The sequence below is a fragment of the Anabrus simplex genome, chromosome 2 (assembly GCF_040414725.1).
Source record: "Anabrus simplex isolate iqAnaSimp1 chromosome 2, ASM4041472v1, whole genome shotgun sequence".
Lineage (NCBI taxonomy): Eukaryota > Metazoa > Arthropoda > Insecta > Orthoptera > Tettigoniidae > Anabrus > Anabrus simplex.
Window position 1 is genome coordinate 372036953 of NC_090266.1, and position 26598 is coordinate 372063550.

At 39.7% G+C, this 26598-nt stretch overlaps 1 protein-coding gene across 6 annotated transcripts in view; it reads left to right on the forward strand.

The window, feature by feature from the left end:
- LOC136864144 (serine/threonine-protein phosphatase 4 regulatory subunit 1) overlaps positions 1-26598 on the forward strand; it is a 1196145-nt gene that overhangs the window by 981710 nt on the left and 187837 nt on the right. For 5 of the 6 annotated variants that reach the window (XM_068226182.1, XM_068226183.1, XM_067140780.2 and 2 more), the window contains one exon: positions 14241-14383. The exons of the other annotated variant lie outside the window; for it this stretch is intronic. In XM_068226182.1, the coding sequence (XP_068082283.1) occupies positions 14241-14383 (143 nt within the window). The remainder of the gene's footprint in view (positions 1-14240; positions 14384-26598) is intronic. 6 annotated transcript variants of the gene reach the window in all.

Below are 26598 nucleotides of genomic sequence, written 5' to 3' on the forward strand. Positions count from 1 at the left end.
TGTGGCATGGACCCTTGTCCTTCATAGACGAAAGTCAGTGAACGGACTAGGATGTCCGTCCGTCCCTCCGTCCACACACACACACACACACACACACACACACACACGCACGCACACACGCACACACACACACACACACACACACACACACACACACACACACACACACATATATATTTAAGGCAGTCACCCAGGTGACTTGATTCCGTATCAGTTGTTTACCTAGTATTTTCGTACATAATTTCGAAGTATTTGGTAATTAATCGAACATTTCCCTTGGTAAATTATTCCAATCCTTAACTCAATTTCTTGTGTATGTATGTTGGGCATTCAGCCCGAAGGCTGGTTTGATCCTCCACAGCTCCGCCAACAGTCATAGATAGCCTGGGCGTCACTGAAGAGGCATACTAGGTAATGAAGCGTGATGTAGTTTCCCGTTGCTTTCCTCACCGAGCCCAGAAGTTGCTATTGCGTAGTAGTCTGCCAAGCCCACTGAAATGCTTGCACCAACCGATCTTATGAGCGATATTTTCACATCATCCATAACAGGGACTGGCTGCATAAGGAATGGCATTACTAGCATCGTTCATACCTCGGGCACTTTCATATTGTCAAAGGCAAGAATGAGACTGAGACAGGTCAATGAAAATAAACAAATTTAATTTAGCTCGTACCAGAAGATACAGTGCACTGGTAAACACTACATCTGGCCAGCAAAGGCCTACTCAATTTCTTATAAAAGAATATTTGCCTCAGTGTGTCCTCTTAAATTCCAACTTCATCTTTAGACCTATACTGTGATCTTTCCTACTTTTAAAAGCACCTCTCGCACTTATTAATCTACCAGTGTCATTCCACACCATCTCTCCACTGAGAGCTTGGAACATACCGTTTATTCGAGCAGCTCGTCTCCTTTCTTCCAAGTCTTAGCGTAACGGTGCAAGTATGAGTCCTGAAAATTGCGGCATTCTGAACCTCTGTCCAAGTTTCAATGCCGGGAGATACGAGGACATGTTCGGCTCGCCAGATCTGTAGCTCCTTTTCTCGGTACACCCCATGGGAGTGAGCTACATGTACTACTTACTGTGTGAGGGTGTTGTCCGAGGGTGTAATTGTACGGGCGAGGAATGGGAAGGAAGTGGTCTTGGCCATGAGAAAGGTACCATCCCGGCGTTTGGCTGGAAATTTAAATTTTCGAGGATGGCCGAACCCAGCCGTCTCCCGAAATAGCCGTAACAGGCAGTGCCGTAACTCACTGAGATAACTTGTTCGGTAACTTCTCCCAGCCACGGCAACGCATCTCCATATATGGGCATGTTGTAGGATAAAAAGTAAACGCATCACCATATTCCGTGTTGTAAAAACTACCAGTTCCCTGCAGTCAATTCTTCAAAAGCAACTAATGAAGATCCTGCTCTATCATTCCTGTTTCTCGAAAATCCACGAACTGAACGTCATGATCCCCAATAACTGTGATTATATGTAAGGTAACTGTAAAACAAATACAATCACCGGGCTTAGTGGCTCAGGCGGTTGATGCGCTGGCCTTCTGACCCTAATTTGGCAGGATCGATTCTGGCTCAGTCCGGTGGTATTTGAAGGTGCTCAAATAAGTCAGCCTCCTGTCGGTAGATCTACTGGTACGTAAAAGAACTCATGCGGGCCTAAATTCCACCATCTCGGCGTCTCCGAAAACCGTAAAATGAGTTTTTTTTTTTTTTTGCTAGGGGCTTTACGTCGCACCGACACAGATAGGTCTTATGGCGACGATGGGATAGGAAAGGCCTAGGAGTTGGAAGGAAGGAAGGAAGGAAGGAAGGAAGGAAGGAAGGAAGGAAGGAAGGAAGAGTTAGTGGGAGGTAAAGCTAATAGCATTATTATTATTATTATTATTATTATTATTATTATTATTATTATTATTATTATTATTATTATTGTACCGGGAGGCACACCTCAACGCCGCGCATTCAAAATTAGCGCCTAAATGAACTCCTCTATTGGTAAAACAGTGAAACTGAAACTACACCAACTTGGAACATTAATCAGAAGATGTCACCACTAAATATTGAGTAATTTTGTTATTGTGAAGTTTCCTAAACTGACTGAATTTCTCCTAGTTTTGTTTGCTATACATCAAGAAGTTTGGACATTTCTCCACAGACGACACTACCAAAAAACTATGATCATGCACCCTGGTGCAAAGTCAAAGAACTTATAATTTAAAGAAGTTATGTATTTATAGGTTTTTGTAACTGATTGATGTTCATTTATTCTTGGGTAGGCAATATTTCCTTTTCCTTTCTGCCAGTTTTGAATCTGGCCAATGAGAAATTTCTGTAATTAATTTTCAACCTATCACAGGCTTCTTGTTCGATTTTTAGTGTTACTTTTGAACTCAACCAATAAAATGGAGGGGGTGTGGCTAGTTTTGTCTTGAATGATTTCTAACCTTCCCTGATGGTATATAAACTGCGGATTTTCACGTTTCTTGGCCAGTTGATAGTCATCTTTCTGAGTGTGTGTGTTAAGCAGGAGGCGGGCGGCCTCTTTCATCGGCGGCTAGAACATCTACAAGGTAATGGCCACATAACTTTATTCTTTCTTGCTACCTACGCAGTTTAATCCGAGAGAAAGGTTCAAATCTTTAACTATGTAACCTACTTTTCTAAAATGTAAATCATATTTCGGCTAATGTAAAAACTTCGTAAACCCTGTAATTGTAAATCGGGGATAAAGAGTGAATTACCCTCTCGAGCTCCCCTTCATCTTGGTTTGAGGTGACTACGTTTCATAACTGTTTTTCATTCTGTAACGTGGAAAAGTAATTTCTATACGAGTCACGTCAGTAGTTCGGGAATAGCCCCTGTTTCATCGGCCTAGAGCCCTTTAGGTTTTTAGGTCTTCACTGTCTTGGAGCGCAGCGTATGCCTCCATTCCTTTTGTGTTTGGGCCAGTTATTTAACCTGTTCTTTTCCATGAAGGCCCCATAGGTTGGGTATTAAATACCCCTGTATAAAATTATTTTTCAAATTGTAAGTTGTGCCTTGAGAGGCCAGTAATTGCCTTGAGTAGGTTTGGAAAACTGAGAGCCTGTTCGCTCCTTTTCAAAGTTTTTGTAAGATTAACGAGTACCTCTAGAAGACGAGAAATTGTATTTTGGGAGCAAGTGCTCCATGAATTAGGGGATTTCCGCCCTTGAATAAGTTTGTGCTCTTTTGTAAATTTGAGCTGGGAGCTTAGAAATTGTAAAGCGAGGGGCCTGAAGCCCAGAATCTGTAAAGTTCACTAATCTTGGATTTCCCTAGACTTGTTTCAAGATTGTCATTGTACCCGATGTTTCATTGTTATGAAAAATTGTTAAGTTTGAAGTTCTAAAAGAAATATAACCTTTGTTAAAGTTTTAAATCAATCCTTGATATCGTAGTTAGACCCATTCAAGCCCGCACCTTCTTTAACCTCTTTCTGCTCCACGGGTATCCCCGTAACAATTAATAATAATAATAATAATAATAATAATAATAATAATAATAATAATAATAATAATAATAAATGGTTCACGTTTGTGGGTTACTGTAGTCACGTCCTAGTTCGTGAACCATAGGCAACGGCTGAGTGGCCTAGTAAGTGGTCCTGCGAGTCGGGATACCAGTTGCAATGGAATGGGAATGGGCATCTCGGACATATTCGGAGTCATGGCCCTCCTTGTGCTCAGGCGGCTAGGACTATAACATTCACCGGTGGTCCATAGCCCGTTAGAGGAGAGATCCTCACTTGGACTATGCGCAAGTAGGGTAGCATCCTGCTTCATGAATTTACCGAGCTCAGAACATTTTAAGCAAGCCTCGGACCTATGGGAGTAATGGAGTCACACTCCCATTTGACAGGCGAGGGACTCCTTGGAAACAACTTGACGAACGAAATGGAATTCGATGGGGAGCTATATATTAATGGGGCTTATGGAAGAAAGAAAGTAGAACTGGCTGAGTCTGCAAAGAGGATGCATCTGGATGTGCTAGGAGTAAGTGATATTCGGGTAAGGGGAGATAATGAGGAAGAGATAGGAGATTATAAAGTGTCCCGTCGTGTTGTGTGTGCAGAGCGGGCTAGGCTCAATGGCACGTCAACTGGTTGCTTACTCCAAATTGGATGGAGGCTACTTTCAGGTTGTGGGCGTTAAGTTGAAGGAGTGGGTTCATCGTCAAAGTCGCTGAATTCCTCGTTTAAGGTCATGCTGTCATCAGTGTCTTGTAACGATAAACCAGTGCTACCATCATTGCTACTACTGCTGCTGCTTATTGGTCTTTTCTGTCGCGGTACCGGTACTTGCTTGCTATCGTGCTCGCGCACCGTCCACTGTTGATGGTTGGGGTTCAGATGACGCTTCAGTTTCTTCCGCTGAAATACTCTTTACCGGGGAAACGTTGAGCTTCTTCCTTCTCGTGGTTTGACGACGGCTTTTGGTTGCTGCTTCCTGTTTCTTCGTAATTTACTCTTAAGAAACTGTCCCCAAGGATGGAAGGAAGAGATGAATCCACGTTCTGCGAAGGCAACGTTTTCAGGACCGGCTGTCTGTCGGTGGTATAAATTCTCCACCTGAGGAATCCGGCGATCAAGTTCTCTGGACCCGTGTGCAGGCTACCCTAGAGCTTTCTCAGTAGTGTGGAAATTGTTCCTGTGGTACAGATGTACACAGACTTCCAGCGGCCGTCTCCTTCTACTTTTTCAGCACTTTTCCGCCGAGCAACTTTCATCGGGGGAAAAAATGCCACGTCCAGTGGCTGCGGGAGATGTGTTGCATTGGGTGGAAGCGCTATGAATGTTATTTTCCTTGCTGAGCCGCAGTACTTCGATGTTTATATAGGTGCTAAGGTCATCGCCAATAATGGCCTTCGGTCCTTCCTGGCATTTCAGGATATGCAACAGTAATGATTTGAACCCCTCGAAGGTGTGCCCATCAAACCAACCTGATTTGGTTCTGTTGTAACGAGCTCCAGAAGAACAGTTTTCGGTCTAGGTTGTCCAAATTTTCTCTGCCTTGTAGTTAACGTAAGGCGGCGCCACATCTCCTGCTGCATTTCCACACATACTATGATGTGCACGCTTTTGACGAATTTGGATCCTCTCGGGGTACTTGGTTCCCCTCTTAACGATAATTTTTCTGGTGCCAGGATCATCGACAAGGTTAGTTTCGTCGTAATTCCAGATATTGATAGGAGGAATTACACTCCGGTCCTGTTCCAGATTATCGATATAATTGTTCAGGACCTCTGCGTCAGTCGCTGCTCTCGAGTGAGAAATGTTTTTCCGCGTTAACACTGCTTTGTGTCGTTGCCTAAATCCTTCCGCCCAATCCTTTCCTGGGTAGTTGTTTTTCAAACGACCTTCCTTTTTCCCCACAGCGGTTCAGGTAGGACTTGACAATGCATCGTAGGTTAACCGTATCAACGGGGAATCCGTAGTTTGACACGGCAACAATGTGAACTACAAATTGCAGCTCTTCCTCATTTGTAAAAACAGGAGCCCGATCCACAGGATTGCAGTGCTTTTCCTGGCTCTTCAGGTGCAAGGTGTTCTTCGGAATGCCAAACTTCGATGCTGCTTGGCGAAGAGACAAGGTTTTCTTTTTGATCGCTTGCAAGGCCTCCATCACACTTTCATCTGTGTAATTCTTGTACGGGCGTATTCCAAGAGCACGTTTGGGATTTTTCGGCATGATTGATTCTAAAAAAAAGGACCTTAATTAACACTCAGGGCGGACTACTTACAATGTTGAGGTTGTAGAGGAACATGCACGTATTAAAAAAAACCTACTATAAAATAAAATTAGTGTCAAAGCATGTACTTCTCAAAATGCATACCTGTGAATATTGTAATATGCACACCTTTCTTTTAGGATATGAACGTTTTCGGAGCAACAAGATAACTTGATAATATGAATTGAGAAACAGGTAGGGTACGTTCAGTCAACTTGTAACTGTTCCACCTCGTCAAAACACTTGGGGAGATGAAAGTTATTATCTTGGGACACGTGAATATTAAATAAACTATTTGTGGCTTGCCAGCAAATTGCCACGCAAATAGAAACAATTAACATTCCATGGTTCCCCATTTCTCTATGTAATGTTTGGGCGCCATGGTTAATGTTTTAAATAAAACTGTAAACCAACATTTATATTTACTAGCATAGAAACTTATACTGAAATCATAGGGGTAGGATTTTAAATAATTAACCATTAAGTATCGCTTAAGAAAGAAAATTAACGCAATATAAAATACAAATGAATTTATTATACCAAAAAAATGAGATGAATCGGAAAAGTTTCCTTAAAGCGTGGAGGAATTTATAATTTACTGAATTTACTACTGCTTGCTTTATCTAATTGAAGCTCACCAATTGCAGCTTCCGTTGAAGTCATCTGGTTTCCGTGGTTACTCGTTCTCTCCTTCTCGACGTAGAATTTGCTCCATGGACATCCTTCCTTCCTTCTCTGATATGGTACGGGCTATCTGGACTAACACTCCCTACTTGCCTAGTCTTTAAATTAGACATTGGCCCTATACTTGTAATAACTGATCAGCGTTGATCGTATGAGGAGAAAATTCAGAGATATGAATTTTTCCATATTAGTAGAAATCTCAAACCAACTGAGCTATACTATTTATACGGTACAGACTTGTACCAAAATTCCGTAGACTTGAACTAAACATAGTTCAAGAATAACCCTCCGTATACACAAATATGAGATGAAATGAAAACAACTATGTCTCAACATATTGACCGTATTTACAACACAATGAATTCTTATCCTACATAATATAATAATTTAAATAATAAAACGATGTTATCATATATACAATATGATTCCAAAAAGCCTTGATTACAAATGATTGACGTTGAATAAATATGTTATTACAAATAATTGCCGATGGCGGATAAACTTGATATCAAATGATATCGCGTAAAATGATATTATATTAAATTAGTAGGGCTGGAGAAGCCTGGACGGTTACAAACTGTGGAGCAACACCTTTTAAACAGTGCTGCGAGATGTCAGCACATACTAGCGGTTGCGATAGCGGTGATTGTGCGCCAATTCATAACGAATAGCTTTGGCGGGAAATTAAAATGCTGGAAATTACGCACTGTACCAAAGTTGCACCCCTTGTCCCAAAGTTTTATGGCACCGTGCATGGACACGCCGAATCAGCAAAACCGAATATGATTCTTTCTCAACACTTCATCTTTCCCGTCTGCAAATTAGGGAATACTGCCAAACAATGTAAGTTATGTAATGGTAAAAACACGCAGAATTGGTTGCGTCCACACTCAGACAGTATATTCTGCCTCTGACTGACAAACTCTCATGGATCAGAAACCTCTTCCTGGAAACTGAACATTAACTGTCCTCCCTTGAGGAAGGTCAACTAAAGGGAGCATCTTGTGACTCTTATTTGAAGACCCAGTATCACAACTACACATCTCTGACCGATTTCTGCATCAAATCATCCATTTCCAGAAATGCGCTATTGCGCTTACCGACTTACTCGTGTAAGTGTACATTTTCTGCTCCCACACAAATGAAAACGATGTACCGAAACGAAGCTAATTATAGAGACTGATCTTCGGCCACGAGTGATTACGCTTGAACCAGTCCTAAAACTCTTGATATCTGGAAAACGGCACCGTCCGTTCTATTGATTCAACAACTGTACCAAGTGAATGTCTTCAAGCAAATTTCCAGATCAAGACTGTTGTAATTATTAAACAAGTGCTAGGCTGTTTAGTAAGTTTCACATAATTAAGAAGTGATTTTATAAACTGTACGGCCTAAATTAATTTAAATTAAATTTTAAAGTTTTAAGAATAGTAAAAAATAGATTTATGTTATATGAATAAAATTAAACGTGGTAACATTACAAAATTCTGTCTTTCTTAATCACATACGTTTTGAGGCTAGGGGATCCTTAGACAAGCATGCGATATACTGAGGGGTCCTCAGATGCAAAACGTTTGGGAAATCCTGCTGTAATGAAAGCATTTGGGAAATACAGCGAGAAATTAACTATCATTTGTAGCGAGCCCGACGACATGAAATAAATATAAGCTGAATAGACAGGATCCGTCACTGGTTGTGTGTATAAACACACGTCTCTGAACTTCACCATCGAGTCACGATATCTTGAGTTGAATTATTTCACTTTAATACTGTACCGCTTACATGCACTTTTATGAACTGTTTAAATTATACTTTCACTTGAGCAGACACACGCTGCTTGTCTGTCCCTTGGAACCAGGCCATAGATTACTAAGCACCTTTAGCTTTGGTCACTTAGTTATTGCTATCCGTAGGTAACAGATTATCTTCCGAGGTAAGCTTCATATAGAAAGTATGAAATGAAGTCCCAGGATATGCGATGTAATACACACAGCACTACGCTGCCATATATCACCGGTAGAACGACGACGGTATACACAGAGTAGTGACTTTAGTTGAAATGTAAATAGCAATTATTGAGTCATCAGAACACTATACCGGGCACCGTCACACCTCTTCCCTACTTCAACCCGTCATGTAGCTGACTCAGTCACGAGAGATATTTGTCGCCTTTAAATCTTCAACGACCGGGCGAGTTGGCCGTGCGTGTAGAGGCGCGCGGCTGTGAGCTTGCATCCGGGAGATAGTAGGTTCGAATCCCACTATCGGCAGCCCTGAAAATGGTTTTCCGTGGTTTCCCATTTTCACACCAGGCAAATGCTGGGGTTGTACCTTAATTAAGGCCACGGCCGCTTCCTTCCAACTCCTAGGCCTTTCCTATCCCATCGTCGCCATAAGACCTATCTGTGTCGGTGCGACGTAAAGCCCCTAGCAAAAAAAAAAAAAAAAAAAAAAAATCTTCAACGTTGCCTTAGTCAATCTACCGACCCGGGCATCCCACTCGTAAACCAGGCCGTGAGAACCAAGAAGCCGAATACTCGTTTCAAACATCGCGGCCCTTGGCCAACTTACGACCTGTTTTAACTATACCGGCCTATTTTGAATGAAATCACTAAACAACTAAAAATTTTAACAGTTTAGTAAAGAGGGGGTTTCATCCCCGACACGGACAGATCGCCTCTCCCCCGCCAGTGTACGTGAATGAGATTTTCCGACTCATCGGCACGTCGCGAAAACAGGTGAGTAGAAGGGTAGAGTTTTACCCTGGGAATCTAATGTTCTCTCTCTCTTAGAAACAAATACAAAACCACGCCCTGCGAGGCACATCTTAAAAAATAAGTTTTGGGTCCGTAGCTGTCATACCGATCTCATTCTTTTGGCGTTGTTGACGCAGACGTGACTTGTAGTTCTGCATTTCCCGATTATTTTACAAAATGAATAACGTACAGGATCCAATTCGGTGACCTTTCGGTTGTAATATAATGAAATTATTAAATGCGTACTTATTATTATTATTATTATTATTATTATTATTATTATTATTATTATTATTATTATTATTATTTCTTCGTGTGACTATTTCTAGCCTGGTGCAGCCTTTGTAAGGCAGATCGTCCGACGAGGGCGGGTGACATCTGCCATGTATGGGGAATTACATGTTATGGTTGTGGAGTATAGTGTTGTGTGCGGTGTACGGATACCTGGTCACTAGCCGTATAAGGTTTAAATCTCCGACCCGGTCGGGAATTGAACCCGAGATCATTTGAACAGAAGAGCACTACACTCGCCATTCAGCCAAGGAACCGGACGTAATGATAATAATAATAATAATAATAATAATAATAATAATAATAATAATAATCATAATAATAATAATGCGTTGGGGTCAGCTTATTTACAAATCCCTGAATCGAATTCAAACCAATCTGGAGGTTTTTGTTCCTACATTGCATTATTTTTTTTCCTGTTCAGCTCATTGAATTACACGAAAATATCCCCAAGATACGCAAGTTAAATATCGACTCATCTCTGGTCAGTTTGCTATGTTATTCTTTCATAATACTTACTATAAAATAATCGATATGTTCACACTTTTGGAATGTTATTCGTCAACCTTGAGTTTGAGTGTAACTTAGTGTGACCGGGCGAGTTGGCCATGCGGTTAGGAGCGCGTAGCTGTGAGCTCGCATCCGGGAGATAGTGGGTTCGTACCCCACTGTCGGCAGCCCTGAAGATGGCTTTCCGTGGTTTCCCATTTTCACACCGGTCAAATGCTGGGGCTGTACCTTGATTAAGGCTACGGCCGCTTCCTTCCCATTCCTAGGGCTTTCCTGTCCTATCGTCGCCATAAGACCTATCTGTGTCAGTGCGACGTAAAGCAAATAGCAAAAATAAATAAATAAATAAATAAATAAATAAATAAATAAATAAATAAATAAATTAGTGTACATATAGTCTTTTGAGAATATTTTAGTGTCGCACATTCACGAAGTGCCACGAATGAAAGATATTGCTTATTACTCTCGTATAGATTTTCATAAATCGGTGGGCTTTTACCGTAATCCGAACTCCCGCATTCGGCCTAGCTTCCTTGATATTCGCCTTATTTTGCCGGATTGAGTGGCTCAGACGGTAGTGCGCTGGCCTTGTACACGCAGGTTGGCATGTTCGATCTTGGCCCACTTCGGCCCCTGGTCAGCCCTATCTTTCCTGGTAGTTGCAGAAGCTTCTCTTTTCTCCTTCCCATGGCCCTGTTCGACCGGTCTTTTCCTATCCTCTACTCTACATTTCCCTTTCCTACCTTTTCCCTTCCTCCTGCTTCCACACATCTCAGCAACAATTCCAATTCCCTCTGTTGCTCTACCTGGAGTGGCTCTTACCGATTTCGCACAGACACCTGTCCTGAATTCTGATCCTGAACAGTGCCCTTAGCCTGAAATCTCCTTCCCCTTAGAACATTAGACGGGCCGATGACCTTCGATGTTAGGCCCCTTAAAACAACAAGCATCATCAGAACATTAGACCACCTGTCTTCTACAACTCCCCCCTTTCCTTCCTCTCCCTCTTGTACACCTACTGTAATCTGTACATTTTTTGAGGGAGGCCTATCTTCCTTCCTGTCTTATGCGAGAATCCTAATTATCTCCCTCAAACTCTCCAACTCCTCCCTCATACCCCTCAATGCCTCACCACACCCACAGTCCCTACACTTGCACTCCTTAGCCATTCTTTACGGAAAAAATCAAAATAAAAGGAAAATTAAAATAACTTATGTGAAAAAATAACGGAGATATATATTGTCTGGGATAGTACTTAAAGATCACAGGACAATAAGGTAATTAATATACGACTACACTACAATACTGCAATTAAGCCTATCCTAATTATGACAACAGAATTTTAGTAAGAGAGTTTCTGCGGATACCTCTATTATACCGGTACTACACAAATATTTTACAATAATAAAATAAGCACGCTATATTCTAATAAAATATTACTCGTATACTACTGTACAGTACACTACAAAGAGTTTAAACTACGTTCAGACGTATCCTAATTACAATACCGGCACTGTATGTCACTTCTAAGCACAAACAGAAATGAAAATTGCAAGTTTGAAATTTGGAAGAACTACTGTACTCTAAGATTACGAACAAAGCAAAATGCTTAGACAGGTTATTATTAGTGCTATGTTCTAATAGGTACACACGAAAGACATACACGAATATAGCAGGCTGGATACGATACTATCTACATATCGTCGCTGCCGGGACAAAACCTCCTATGTGAAATATTTTAGCTTAAAACTCTGGCCGGTAAGGTTCTGTCATCTTTATGTGCAATATTGTGTGAATATCGTCAAAGCATTCTCGCTCTTCATAATGTATGTGCTGCGGGTCAGTATATCTCCAAAAATATTATCACATAGGAGGTTTTGTCCCGGCAACGACGATGTACTGTATCTACACTACAATTCTCAGCTGAAATGTGGTTATATGAATTTTTACCGCTGGTGGATTACTATTATTTTCCCTACTACGGGGAACGGAGAATAAGAGCGTCCTTAAATGCTGAAAAATAAGAGGTTGTCTACAGTAATTTCTGTCAAAACTACGCCGGGGTCTTGAGAACTGCAATATTATTGGGATATAGGAATTTTATTATTAACTTTTATTCGATGGATAAACGAAGGTGGAAAGTACAAAGTATGCAGGGAACTAAGACTACAAATTATCGGAATATAGTAATCAGCTGATTATGTATTTATTTACACAACTACCATGTGCCTGTAAGCAACAATCGTCAACCATTCTAATAGAATCAACAACAATCCAAAAACTGTTAAGTACTGTAATTATCCAGTGAAATTACCGTGTATTCTCTTTAACTTTTTTTAAATCGAAGTTTACAGGCGAATCATGTTATTTAATTTAATAAATTATTACTTTCGTAATAGTTTGAACGGATATCTATACGAAATATCGGAAGAGTTGCGCGGAAGTTACAATGAGTTACAGCTCCTTATGATAATCTGCCTTTGTACATATTATACTAACGAACCTACAGATATTAAAAACTATTGTTTTAAAAGTTAATATTATTAACTAAAGTATTTCCTAAACTTAAAATTCGAACAAGGTACACCTAGCTAGCCTACTTAACCTAGAAAACGTAATCTACTGAACACCAAATTAATTACTTGTTATAAAATTCAGGTGCTCAAATACGTCAGCTAGATTTATAGGCACGTAAAAGAACTCCTGCGGGACTGAATTCCGGCACCTCGGCGTCTCCGAGAACCGTAAAAGTAGTTAATGAGTTCCATAAGCAAATGACATAATTAAGTGAACAACCGAGCGCATTGGCTGCGCAGTTCAGTGAGCTTGCATTCGGGTGATAGTGGGTTCGAATCTCACCGTCGACGGACTTGAAGGTGGTTTTCCATCATTTCCCATTTCCACACCAGGCAAATACTGGGACTGTACCTTAATTAGTCCATGCCTGCTACTTCCCAATCATAGCCTTTTCCCCATCCTTGCATCGGCAGAAACGTCCACTATGTTCATGCAGTATTAAACCAGTAGCAAGAAAAGAAAGGAAAAACTAGCATTTTGGAGGCCTTCAGAAGAGAAGAAATAATTAGAAAAATGATTAATCCATAGCCTGTATCTGCTTGAACAGAACGATTGGCTGTAAAATGGGATTTTCTGTTTATCTTGAATTAAATTTAGTCCTTTTGATATAGCTTGGTTCTTTACTGATCTCACCCCAAGATAAATATGTAACATGTACTACATCATAATAAGATTGATTCACTCTCACAGAAAGTACATGGCACTGCCACCTGAAATTAAACTACCATATTGCTTTTAGGTTTGATCCATTACATCTCATAAATGCTACCTGACCATTAAGAGGATCTCAAGTGCCCCCAATGCAACAGGTCTTTGTGAGAGGCAGTGAGCCTATTAATTGTAGCATGATCTTGGGTAGGGCCTGCTTGTGGATATTGTGGACAACAGGCTTTTGTCTGATTAACCAATGAGGCTGTGGCATCTCTGCTGCTGTGTTGATTCTTGGATGGGAAGAAAGCTGCTGTATGTTGGCTACTCTTGCAATTATGCTTGAGCTGAAGTGGTGCATAACGGAAAATAATGTCTGGATATGGGATAACTGAGTAAGTCGTCTACGTGATTCATTGAGGTTGCTTTTGCTTGATAGTTGGCTCAAACCATCATCAGTAGCCTTGGAAGTCTGTTTTCAACGGTTTCCGTGATTTTCACACCAGGAGAATGTCGGGGTTGAACCTAAATTAAGGCCAAGGCTGCTACATTTCCAACCCTTGCCCTTTTCAGTCCTTGTGTAGCCTTCAGTGTGTTAATGGGACATAAAATCACTTTTTAAAAAAGGTAGGATTTGCAAAATCTCAACACATTTCTCCTCTCATTTGTCCTCGCAAGACTGGGCACCAGGCAGAAAACTAGTATGCTAACTGCTGAGTTATGTGAGGTATCAGGAGAATATTCTCTGGTATCCAGACATTCCTTCCCATCCTTGGACGTTTTTAAGTGGCATATTATATTCATGTTGTTTGGTAGGTGAAGGTGGATTGTAACTTTAAAAACTCTGGGAGGGCTATTGTGAAAGTCTCTGAGCAAGAACGTAATATTCACTATTTTGTATTTAATTCCCCCTTTTTTCTTTTTGCAACAGAGATGCACTGGTAGTTAATCAGCAAATGCTTGAATCGTAATAGTGCGTGTCCTTTTGGTTATTAACATAAGAAATGCTTGTATGTTACAGAAGTACCTGTGCGGGTAGAGCTGATGGAGCAAGTTCCACACATAGCCATGCTTTGGCAGGAGGATCATAATAGACTTCAGTCTGTTATGATGGATTACTTGTTACCACTAGTAGTAAAACTTCTCTCGGATCAAGACAACCAGGTGTGTTGCAAACTTTGTTCACATTGAAGAAGTTCATAACTACCAAAAATAAATGTTACAGGTAGAGGTTTTCTTCTGTTAATAGCCTATGCTGTGGGGAAATAATAGTATCCATTCTAAGTGTGAAAGTTAGTTAACATGTCCGTACAGTTTAGAACAGTTTTGTATTTACCAAGCAAATTGGCTGCATGGTACCAGCTGTGTAACTGGCAGCTTGCATTTGGAAGATGGTGGGTTTGAACCCACACCATTGGGATCTCTGAATATTGTTATTCATATTTTCCCTTTTCATACCAGCCTACACACCAGGATATGCAAGGGCATTACTGTAATTAAGGTGGTAGGTCTTTCCTGTCCCATCATTGCCGAAGACCTATCTGTGTTAGTGCATGTTAAATTGTTAGCCCAAAGAAAAAACTATTTAATGTTCTTGGATTTTGCTTAACCCATACGGCTCATACTACACTTGAAGTCCTGTTACAAGAAAAATGAATGATGTTCCTGGTTGGAATTTTGATAAAACTCAATAGTTGACAGAGATATACAGGGTGGTTGGAAGCAACGTGAACTGGGTACATGTGTGTTAAGGGGTTGGTCATACTGATATATAATTTGAAAACAACAATTCCTTATATCTCGCCATTGTAGTTTTATCAACTGCTGATGTTAGCGTATCAGATTGCTTTGAGAACAAATTCAAATGGGCTTTGTAAGACAGGCTGGTTCGATAGAAGGCAATTCGGTTTTAGGAAAGGTTATTCCACTGAAGCTCAACTTGTAGGATTCCAGCAAGATATAGCAGATATCTTGGATTCTGGAGGTCAAATGGACTGTATCGCGATTGACATGTCTAAAGCATTTGATAGGGTGGATCATGGGAGACTACTGGCAAAAATGAGTGCAATTGGACTAGACAAAAGAGTGACTAAATGGGTTGCTATATTTCTAGAAAATAGATCTCAGAGTGTTAGAGTAGGTGAAGCTTTGTCTGACCCTGTAATAGTTGAGAGGGGAGTTCCTCAGGGCAGTGTTATCAGACCTTTATGTTTTCTTATATATATAAATGATATGAGTAAAGGAGTGGAATCGGAGGTAAGGCTTTTTGCGGATGATGTTATTCTCTATAGAGTGATAAATAAGTTACAAGATTGTCAGCAACTGCAACGTGACCTCGAAAATATTGTGAGATGGACAGCAGGCAATGGTATGTTGATAAACGGGGCTAAAAGTCAGGTTGTGAGTTTCACAAATAGGAAAAGTCCTCTCAGTTTTAATTACTGCGTTGATGGGGTGAAAGTTCCTTTTGGGGATCATTGTAAGTATCTAGGTGTTAATATAAGGAAAGATCTTCACTGGGGTAATCACATAAATGGGATTGTAAATAAAGGGTACCGATCTCTGCACATGGTTATGAGGGTGTTTAGGGGTTGTAGTAAGGATGTAAAGGAGAGTGCATATAAGTCTCTGGTAAGACCCCAACTAGAGTATGGTTCCAGTGTATGGGACCCTCGCCAGGATTACCTGATTCAAGAATTGGAAAAAATCCAAAGAAAAGCAGCTCGATTTGTTCTGGGTGATTTCCGACAAAAGAGTAGCGTTACAAAAAAGTTGCAATGTTTGGGTTGGGAAGAATTGAGAGAAAGAAGAAGAGCTGCTCGACTAAGTGGTATGTTCCGAGCTGTCAGCGGAGAGATGGCGTGGAATGACATTAGTAGACGAATAGGTTTGAATGGCGTCTATAAAAGTAGGAAAGATCACAATATGAAGATAAAGTTGGAATTCAAGAGGACAAACTGGGGCAAATATTCATTTATAGGAAGGGGAGTTAGGGATTGGAATAACTTACCAAGGGAGATGTTCAATAAATTTCCAATTTCTTTGAAATCATTTTGGAAAAGGCTAGGAAAGCAACAGATAGGGAATCTGCCACCTGGGCGACTGCCCTAAATGCAGATCAGTATTGACAGTAGACACTTGTGAGCACCAATGGAAGGAAGCAATTTTGTCATGGGAAGGAATTCATCATGGACCTCCGAGCTAAGATGACTGTGCCATAGCAAGTACGCTACAGTGACACTGGTGTGTTTGTGTTGATGCTGATTTTTAGGCATGGCTCTCAAGCTGGTCCTAAGCTATGTGCAGAATTAGCTACACTGCCTCGCAAAGCCCATTTGAATTCGCCCGTGAAGCAGTGTGACTGGCTAAGTTCAGGAGCTAATAAATTGACAACCGAGCTCGATAGATGTACAATTAAAAATAGGAGAGGATTTCCACCAATCAATACTTATTTATTGTATATATTAAATTACAGGACCGGTTTCGACCTCATATTCAAGGTCATCTTCAGCTGAACCATACATACATATTTATATAATGAAGCTTTGATTAAGATTGTGGTGTTGAAGGAATGCCATATGATGATGATGTACATTTAGTTACATACAAATGGGGCACGTCTTAGCGTGAACTGGCGTATATGTCATTCTGTACAATATTGCAACTGTATGTCTAAAATGTTGAAGGTCTTAAAACTAGTGTATAAATTGAAAGTGTTTTATCTCACATACGCACAGGAAGACAAAACTTTTATCCATGCAATTTTACAAACTCTAAGAATAGCAGCTGAAGTGCACAACTGTGAATAAGACTTAAATACGGAAGTTAGTCGATGTATTGACCACCAAGCAAGAACGAATGTTCATATGCATGAAGTGTTTTTATATATTGTTTTTATCTTGTACATATATATAAGTTAGTTTAGGAAAAGACGTGTTTTATACACTAGTTTTAAGACCTTCAACATTTTAGACATACAGTTGCAATATTGTACAGAATGACATATACGCCAGTTCACGCTAAGACGTGCCCCATTTGTATGTAACTAAATGTACATCATCATCATATGGCATTCCTTCAACACCACAATCTTAATCAAAGCTTCATTATATAAATATGTATGTATGGTTCAGCTGAAGATGACCTTGAATATGAGGTCGAAACCGGTCCTGTAATTTAATATATACAATAAATAAGTATTGATTGGTGGAAATCCTCTCCTATTTTTAATTGTGCAATTGTCAATACGGAAATGAAAATTATAGATTACGACTCGATAGATGTAGTCGCTTAAGTGTGGCCAGTATCCAGTATTCGGGAGATAGTAGGTTCGAACCCCACTGTCGGCAGCCCTGAAAATGGTTTTCCGTGGTTTTCCATTTTCACACCAGGCAAATGCTGGGGCTGTACCTTAATCAAGGCCACGGCCGCTTCCTTCCCACTCCTAGCCCTTCCTTGTCCCATCGTCGCCATAAGACCTACCTGTGTCGATGCGACGTAAAGAAAAAAAAAAGACAACGGAGTTAAATATCGAACTATTTTTTTGAAATTATTTATCAATATGACCAACCCTCTAATGCTTAGAGCCGGTTCACTTTTTTATCCGATCTCCCTGTATGTTTTAGAAACTAGGGTGAAGTCGTATGTTTCACCATTGTATCAAGGATTGGGTGACAAGATTTCTTAGATGGGAGAAAAAGAAAGGAAAAAAAGGTGCATTTTATACTCATGACCATAAAAGAGAAACCTGGACAAAGCAGGATATCAAACTACAGGCAGTATATGAATGGGATGTAATATAAGAAATTATTCCTGAAGTTTGTTGATCTCCAAACAGTCATTACTGAACCGGAACTGAATTGCAACATTTACTCACTAGTAACTTGTGTATATGATCATTGACAAAACAAAGTCCACTGGATTGAGAATCTGCATTCTGCCTTGCAATGTACTTTTGTGGAGATATTGTTTTGCAGAAGATTTTAAGATTCCTTAATAATGGACATGGAATCTTTTATGTGAGACATCTTGGAGAAAGGCCTTTACAATAACAATTGCTTGAATGTTTATAATAGTAATTTTTTCACCAGTTCCTAAAGAATCCACAACTAAAAAAGTTCTTTCTATGACTGCTCTTGTGCTTGGCATAGACAATCTGGACTACACCGTGTGTCTATATCCTCTGCCAAATTATTTTGTGACACTTTTGTAATCTGTTTAAATTTTGACTGAGAGAAAATATCCTCACTTTCGGATTGGCTATAATTGTATTGGTTGGTGGTGAAAGGAACTAAGTCACTCTTAGTCTATTTTCATTTTTTATGTAAATGTATTAAATAGACCAAGATGCACAGTACTATCATGAAACTATGTTTGGCTGCTCCATGTGAGAGAAACCCGAGGTTGATTTTTTACATGTTGAGGAGAAAGGAATCAAGTCACTGACTTAGTTCAATCAGTCAATCAATCAATCAATCAATCAATCTATCAATCAATCAATCAAACAGTCACTACTGATCTGCATTTAGGGCAGTCCCGAGGTGGCAGATTCCCCATCTGTTGTTTTCCTAGCCTTTTCTTAAATGATTGCAAAGAAATTGGAAATTTATTGAACATCTCCCTTGGTACGTTATTCCAATCCCTAACTCCCCTTCCTATAAACGAATATTTGCCCCAATTTGTCCTCTTGAATTTCAGCTTTATTTTCATATTGTGATCTTTCCTACTTTTAGGGGGCTGAGAGAGGGAAGTGTTCTGTCATCAGTCCTGTTTACAGTAGTAATGGATGACATCGTGAAAACAGCTAAAGCAGCATATGGAGGAAGAGAAATGAACATGTTGTTATTTGCAGATGATATTGTGATTTGGGGAGAAGATGACATGAATGTTCAAAAACAGTTGGATGTGGTGAACGGGAAGATCGAAGAATGTGGATTAAAAATCAGTGTAGAAAAGAGTAAAACTCTTGTTATGATTAGAGGGGAGAAAGAAGGGAAAGGTCTGATGAGATTTGCAGACAAGCCCCTGGAAATAGTGGAGACGTTCAAATACCTGGGGAGTGATTTAATGGATAATGCTCGACTGGATGCTGAAATTGGTAAGAGGATTCAAGCTGGAAGCTGTTTCTATCATAGTGAAAGAAACATGTTATGGGACAAAGATGTGCCAATGGAAGCAAAGGAAACTATGTAAAAGATGTATTACGTACCCATAATTTACGGAGCAGAAACTTGGACAGTGACAAAGAAGTATGAGAGTCGAATACAGGCAGCCGATATGAAGTTCTTGAGGAGTATGATACAGAAGAATAGAAGAGACAAAATAAAGAATGAGAAAATCTGGGAAGAAATTGGAGTGAAAAAAATGAATGATAGAATAGAGAAGAGCTGATTAAGATGGTTTGGGCACATCAAGCGAATGAGTGTTGAAAGAATGCCAAAAATGGTGATGGAAATGCAAATGCAAGGAAGGAGAGGCCGTGGACGACCGCGATTGAGATAGGAGACAATCCAACGCAGTGTTAGAGAAAGAAACCTGGACTAGGACACAGTGTTGGAGGCGGGGTGGTGGAAAGACTGGAGAAAGAGGAGAGGAACCATATTTGCCCCTACCTGGCTACGGCTGGATAATGGAAATAATGTAAGAATGTGGGGTTGAAGAACAGACTGCAGGTACATGGCATTACAGTATGGTTTACAGTATCTTTTACATGGGAATTGCTTTAGCTACTCACTTGTGTTAATGAAGAGAACATAGTAACAAAGGATTTATAAGGATTCAGAGATTCTAAACAACACAAATGAGTAATACCACAGGTTACGATGGTAGAAAGGAAAATTCCTACTATGTAACCAACAAATGAGAAATCTGAATTGTCTCAAAAAATAAAAGTATAAAAGTGGGTTATTTGGTGCCCTGTGAGCAATTTGTCGGGAGGACGGGAGGGATAGTTAAAAAAAAAAAGTCTGGTCACCCTAACCTTAGAGTTGGCAGTAAATGAAAAAAAATGTGTGGTTCTGAAGTAGGTAGCCTGCCAAATGTGTTAGTTTACAGCTATGAGAATGTGAATTTGCGATCGTAATTTCAACTTCAAATTCTGTATTTCTAGATTGTGAGGACGTGCGTTTATTGTGTGTTCTTGGTGCATGAAACAGCTTTGTTGTTTGTTTTGCATTATGAAAGTGCCTTATCTTGTCCTGGAATGAACATACAGTGGAGTTTTTCTGTTTTATAAATACTTTGGGAAAAAACATGACGACCTCCCCTCACACCACTACTCTCCAGAGGCAAGCCTATGTCTATTAGCAGCCTATAGGATTTACTATGTCTAGTGTAGCCGAAATTGCCAAATTGTCTTCTGGTCTGCGCACGAAGAAAGGGTAAAGACTAAAGAGAGTATGGAAGGAACAAGGATCACTTAGAACTCATTAACTCAACAGAGTGCAGGGTGAAATTGACTGCTGGCTTCCAGCTTGCTTCCAGGAACTGAGGCTGTCTTGTTTTTTTCCCAAGAATACACCTGTGCTCTTTGTTTTTGTTATTGTTGAAGTTGTTGCTTAAAAGAGGCCTAACTTTTCATATAAACCTGTGAAGTTGTTTTTTGTTTGTTGTTTTGTTGTTTAAAGGGGATTCACATCTAGGTCATCAGCTTGTTTTGTTTGTATCATCTGATCAACATTTATAATATTCAGATAAAAGGAAAAATGGAGAGGCAGAATGGACCAGACTAAGGGACACATTGTTAAAAGAAACAACTGAAGTTTGTGGAAAGACAGGTACGAAAACAAGGGAGAAGGAAACACTATGGTGGAATGAAGGAGTGAGAGGAGCGATCAGGGAAAGAAATCTCTTGCGGAAAGGGATCGGGAGAAAAATAAACCGGATCTTACTGGAGACGAAGCAAAGATCAGAAACCTCAAACAGTTATTGTACTGAAACAGGAAACTGGATGTTAAAAGAACAGTTACAGAAGAAAAGATAAAGGCATGGAATATATTCACTCAGAAACTGAAGGAAAACAGTAGAGGCATTAAGAAACCACTGTATAGTGTTATCAGAGGTCAAATGAAACCAATGAATACCATAATACCATAAAGGCACTTGAAGATGAAAATGGAAATGGTTAGGAGTGACATGAGAGAAGTCCTGAAGAACCATTTCGACCACCTACTGAATAGACCAGTTAAAGTACAAAATACAGAACTGGAAATCCAAGCCTACAATGAGGAACCTCCCTTCACTTGGACAGAAATTGAGACAGCTTAAAAATCTATGTCTAAAAGAAAATCTTCGGGCGCAGATGAAGTGAATGCCGACATGATAGAGGCAGCAGGCATCCAGGGTATACAGGGGCTGCGCAGAGTATTAAATGCCTTATGGACAGACAAAAAAATACTAGCAGATTGGAACAAGGGCATTATAATTCCTCTCTTTAAGTAAGGCAGCAGACGGAAACCCACCAACTGTAGAGGAATAACACTGCTGTCTCATGGGCTAAAAATTCTAGGGATCATCATAGAAAGGAGATTGAGAACCATCATTGAACCACAGTTAGAGGAGGAGTAATATGGATTCATATGTAACAGATCAACCCGCATGCTGATGGAAAAGTATTGGGAGGAAGCCAAGAACCTGGTCATTGTATTCCTGGATATAGAAAAGTGTTATAACGGATAAGATCTGGGAGTGCCTTAGGAAAATAAATGTGCCTGAGGACTGGTAAGGAAAGTTCAGATGTTTTAAAAAGACTGTACTAGCTGTGTACAAATAGCGGAAGGTCAATCATCATGGTTTGAGACCAAGGGTGGAGTTCAACAAGGAAGTGCACTGTCCCCACTACTGTTCATTACTGTTACCGACAATATAAAGAAGAATGTCAAGGAAAAGTTAGGTGAACTGAATGCAGTGGCCTTTGCTGATGATATCATGATTTGGGGTGAAACAGAAGAGGAAGTACAGACCAGACTCAACGTATGGAAATCCCAGTGACAGGAATATAACCTCAACATCAACGAGACCAAAACAGTGGTGATAGCAGTCAACTGAGAAGGGTGTCCAGCAAAGTGTAAAACTAGGAGACCACCAGCTAGAGTGTGTGGATAGTTTTCTTTACCTTGGAAGTGTAATCTCCAGTGATAATTTGGTCTGAAAAGAAATTACAAACAGAGTGCAAAAGGAATGAGAATTCTACCAACAAGTAAGAACAGATTTATGGGATGACACGATTCCAAAACCGGCCAAACTGATGATGTTTAACAGCTATTTCATACCAATATTGAAGCGTGCACCCTCACAAAAAGAGATTCATCAAGACTTGCAAGCATCAGAAATGAAATTTCTTAGATCCACCATCCAGAAGACCAAGATGGACAAGTTAAGAAATGAGGAGGTGAGGAAAGAATCCGGAACAAAGACATCCTTATTAGACCAAATCGGCACATCCAGACTATGGTGGTACGGGCATGTGATGAGGATAGAGCCTACAAGAACAATCAGAGTAAGTTTGTAAAGACAGGTGGAGGGGAAAAGACCTGCAGGAAGACCTAAAACCCGATGGGTGGACATCATCAAGGTTGATCTAGTTACCATGGGATGGATGTTCTCCATGACAAGTTGTATATGGACAGGAAGAAGTGGAAGAGGATCATAAACAGTACCCGGGAAACTGGAACTGTACAATGATTGATGATGATGATGATGATGATGATGATATGTCTACATGGCAAGAGGTCGAGCGTTTTTATGACTACAGTGGAGAGTGAGGTATATCAAAACCTGTTCGTTTTGTATTATAATTTTAGCCTACACAAAAGAGCAGTCAGTATTAAAGGTTTATTTACAAATTCAATTAATATGAACAAGTATTTAGTTTCCTTTATAGTCTGTTGTTGCTTTTTTTTAATGGTTTTGTAATTTTTGTACTTCTGTTTTTGTCGCAAGCCAATGAGATATCGAATTAATTGTGTTCTAACTCTACCGTGTATGTTAGTCCCATTTTCTGATACGGGATCGGGAATGAGGCGAGATGAAATTATTTGGCATGTTCTACGTTGTGAAGCATCTTTATGATATAATCAAGTTCGTACAGTTAGAAGATCTGGACTCTATAAACAATGCTGGTATCGAGTACATGAAATCTTTGACGAATTATGAAGTAAGTATAATTTCAGCAGAGTTAGCATTTGTCAAGGAACATGCCAATGATTTAGTGGAATACATCACTGAACTAGAAGGATCTTTATATCCAACAAATCCTGCAGTTTATGAAGAACTCAGGAAAAGACTGCAAAATTTCAAAGTAGCAAAAGAAGGGTATTTTTATAGTGAAACAGAAGAGAACCTAAATCGACTCAGCAGCGCGGGTGTTTGGGGAGATATTAGATCAGTTGTGGAAAAGCACTGCAGCATTAGCAGTTACTGCAGTAACTAGCCGTTACTGACGTTTGAAGACCCTAGTAATAAGTTGTATTCAGCACTTGAAGTGTTTAGTCCAGTATTCATCATTAACAGTAATGTCAATTCAGCACTAATGAAAAAAGCAAAGTCTATTCCATTCTTTAAAAATGACAATGATTCAGTGATCACGAAAGTGCACAGCGAACTTCATGAGCAAACCCATGAAATTATGTTGCAAGATGGACAAATATTGTGAAAGTTCTGATTAGTTTGCTTGTCAGTCATCCTGAGTTTAGTGGCAGTGCTCTCCAGTCAGTGTGGTATCCATGTGCTAGTGTTGACTGTGAAAATTTCCTTTCAGTAGTTTTGAGCGACTTGCCTTGCAACATAAAAGAAGAAAATGCAAACACATTATGGCAATGTTCTCCTTTTTATGCTATTATGCTCATTTCATTGAGATGTTACAGTAAGGCATTGTGGTATCAGTGTGCTAATGTTGACTGAAATTTTCTTTTCTTGCTACTCAGGAGTTTTTACATGCAGATAATGCAGTTACATTTGGTCAGCGTAACTACTCCTGGAGTCGTATTGATTGGTTTTCACAAGAGGGTTCACTGGATTTTATATCTTATACTGTAACTATTCAGTTACATTTATGAGGCTGGGTCAACACCCTTCCAATACTCGGAGCAAGATTGAAATCTTGAACAACTGAAAATCAGACCCAGGGCATTGCATGACACTACTCCTACTCTATGAGACCAGCAGTTGGGTCTACTCTTCTGTATTTTAATTTTGGCCCACAATTTTATTTTTGTGTCCCACTACAGTTCATTTTTGTGATGTTTATTTCAGAGTATATGAAGCTAGACTTCGTTACCATTGTTAAATGCCTGAGTACGTTATTTCAATCATTTATGACAGTTGTGATGCTGCTGCCCGTATTGAGAATACATTTGATGCTTATGGCATATTATACAGAACAGGAAGCTATCAGCTTGCCATGAGTTGTGTGGACGACGCTTAGATGACATCGCTAACACCTGCGACGTACTGCAGTGAATGTTGACTTACTATTACAAATTACTTCAGTAAAATATTAATAAAACTTGCAATTTTAGATTTCAGCAGCTGGAGAGTTCAAAATTATTTTGCTTTCTTCGAAGTAAATAACTTTTAATCTTTTTGACTGTACATTTCAAAAGAAGAAATAACTGTTGAGATCATCTTGCATTGCATTCCGGTTGCGAGGGTATTACTGTATTACTCTAAGTATGTTTAAATTATCGTATATTCAAATATTATATCCAGTTGTACTTCCTTAGCACATAATAGATACACCTCACAAATTTGTCCACTTGCATCCATGTTATATACAATATCATCTGTATAGGTAATCCTCTCATGTTAGAACACAATTTTTAAGTTGTAGGAAGGTACATTATCTGTTGCCCCCCCCCCAGAGAATAGTTGTACACAACTTGCACTATGTCATTTCAAAAATTTCACATACATCCCCCTAAATGATACCCTAAGTATACTCATTAGCAGCGATTGGGAATTAAAATGGGAGGGGGGGGGGGCGTGGTGTATGCATGTAAACTGAAAAAGAAAACTCCAAAGTGGGAATTATTTATGCTCTCTCAGCTAATTTTCACAGAGATAAATGTTTTACCAACTTAAGTGTGGCAATAATTTGAGATTCTGATTCAGTAATAGACTATACAATAAAAATTTCACCAAAGGAACAATATATACATCTATTACAATTAAATCGAAGTATGGCGTGATTATGCAATTAAAATCATTTAGTATTTGACTAGGCCTATACAGTAAAAAATAGACAGTAAAGAGACTGCTAGACGGATGAATGTGCACAGCAAGTCGGTGAATCATACCTCAGTGTCCATGAACTTGGCAAAAAATTATACTCCTGGTACCCTTTCTCATAGCATATGCCAAGTCCCCACTACTTGCTGTGGCACTATGCAAATCAGTTAGCCGCGACGAGCGACATTTTGTGCGTATTTCCGCTAATAATTAACGAAAATAAAGTGAAGAATTAGCTGATAAGAAAACAGGGCTTGTACAAAGTGCTTTTATAAAAAAAAATACTCCTATATTCCTAGTTTCAGACGGCTAATACTCCTACATTCCTAGTTTCAGACGGCTAAAATGGAATAATTTGTCGCCGCTACTGAGTATACTTTGCCAAAATTGTTGCTCACTTAAGTTGGATATATTGTTCACAACTTCATTTTTAAGAGTCACATATTGGTTTCAGCTTACGTCTTTACAACAGTATGTTTTATATTTGAAACACATTCAAAAACACATTAAATTAGAATACAAAAATCAATATGAAATTCACTGGAAGTGATATCCAAGATACACAAAATAGAAATAAATGACAAAACTATATTAGTTTCCTATGAAGTGACTAACATGTATCTAGTATTCCAGTTAGAGAGACCACAGACTTAACAGAAGAAAACTTCTTTTTTGCTAGTTGTTTTACGTCGCACCGACACAGATAGGTCTTACGGCTACGTTGGGACAGGAAAGTGCTAGGAGTGGGAAGGAAGCGGTCGTGGCCTTAATTAAGGTACAGCCCCAGCATTTGCCTGGTGTGAAAATGGGAAACCACGGAAAACCATTTTCAGGGCTGCCGGCAGTGGGGTTCGAACCTATTATCTCCCGAATACTTGATACTGGCCGCACTTAAGCGACTGCAGCTATCGAGCTCTGTAGAAGAAAATTTAAAGAAACAAAACGATTTAAATCAAACCAAAAGAATCGATATATTTAAAACACTGGGCTGTTTTTTGTTACTGCAAGTTTCAGAGAACAGCTGAACCGATTGATGTCGTAAAGTATTCTAACGAAAGCTCTTTGATTCCCAGCCGGGTTGGAAATTTTAATTCTTCTGGCTCAGGGACCGGTATTTGTGTTTATCCCAACACTTTCCTCTTCATATTCAGACA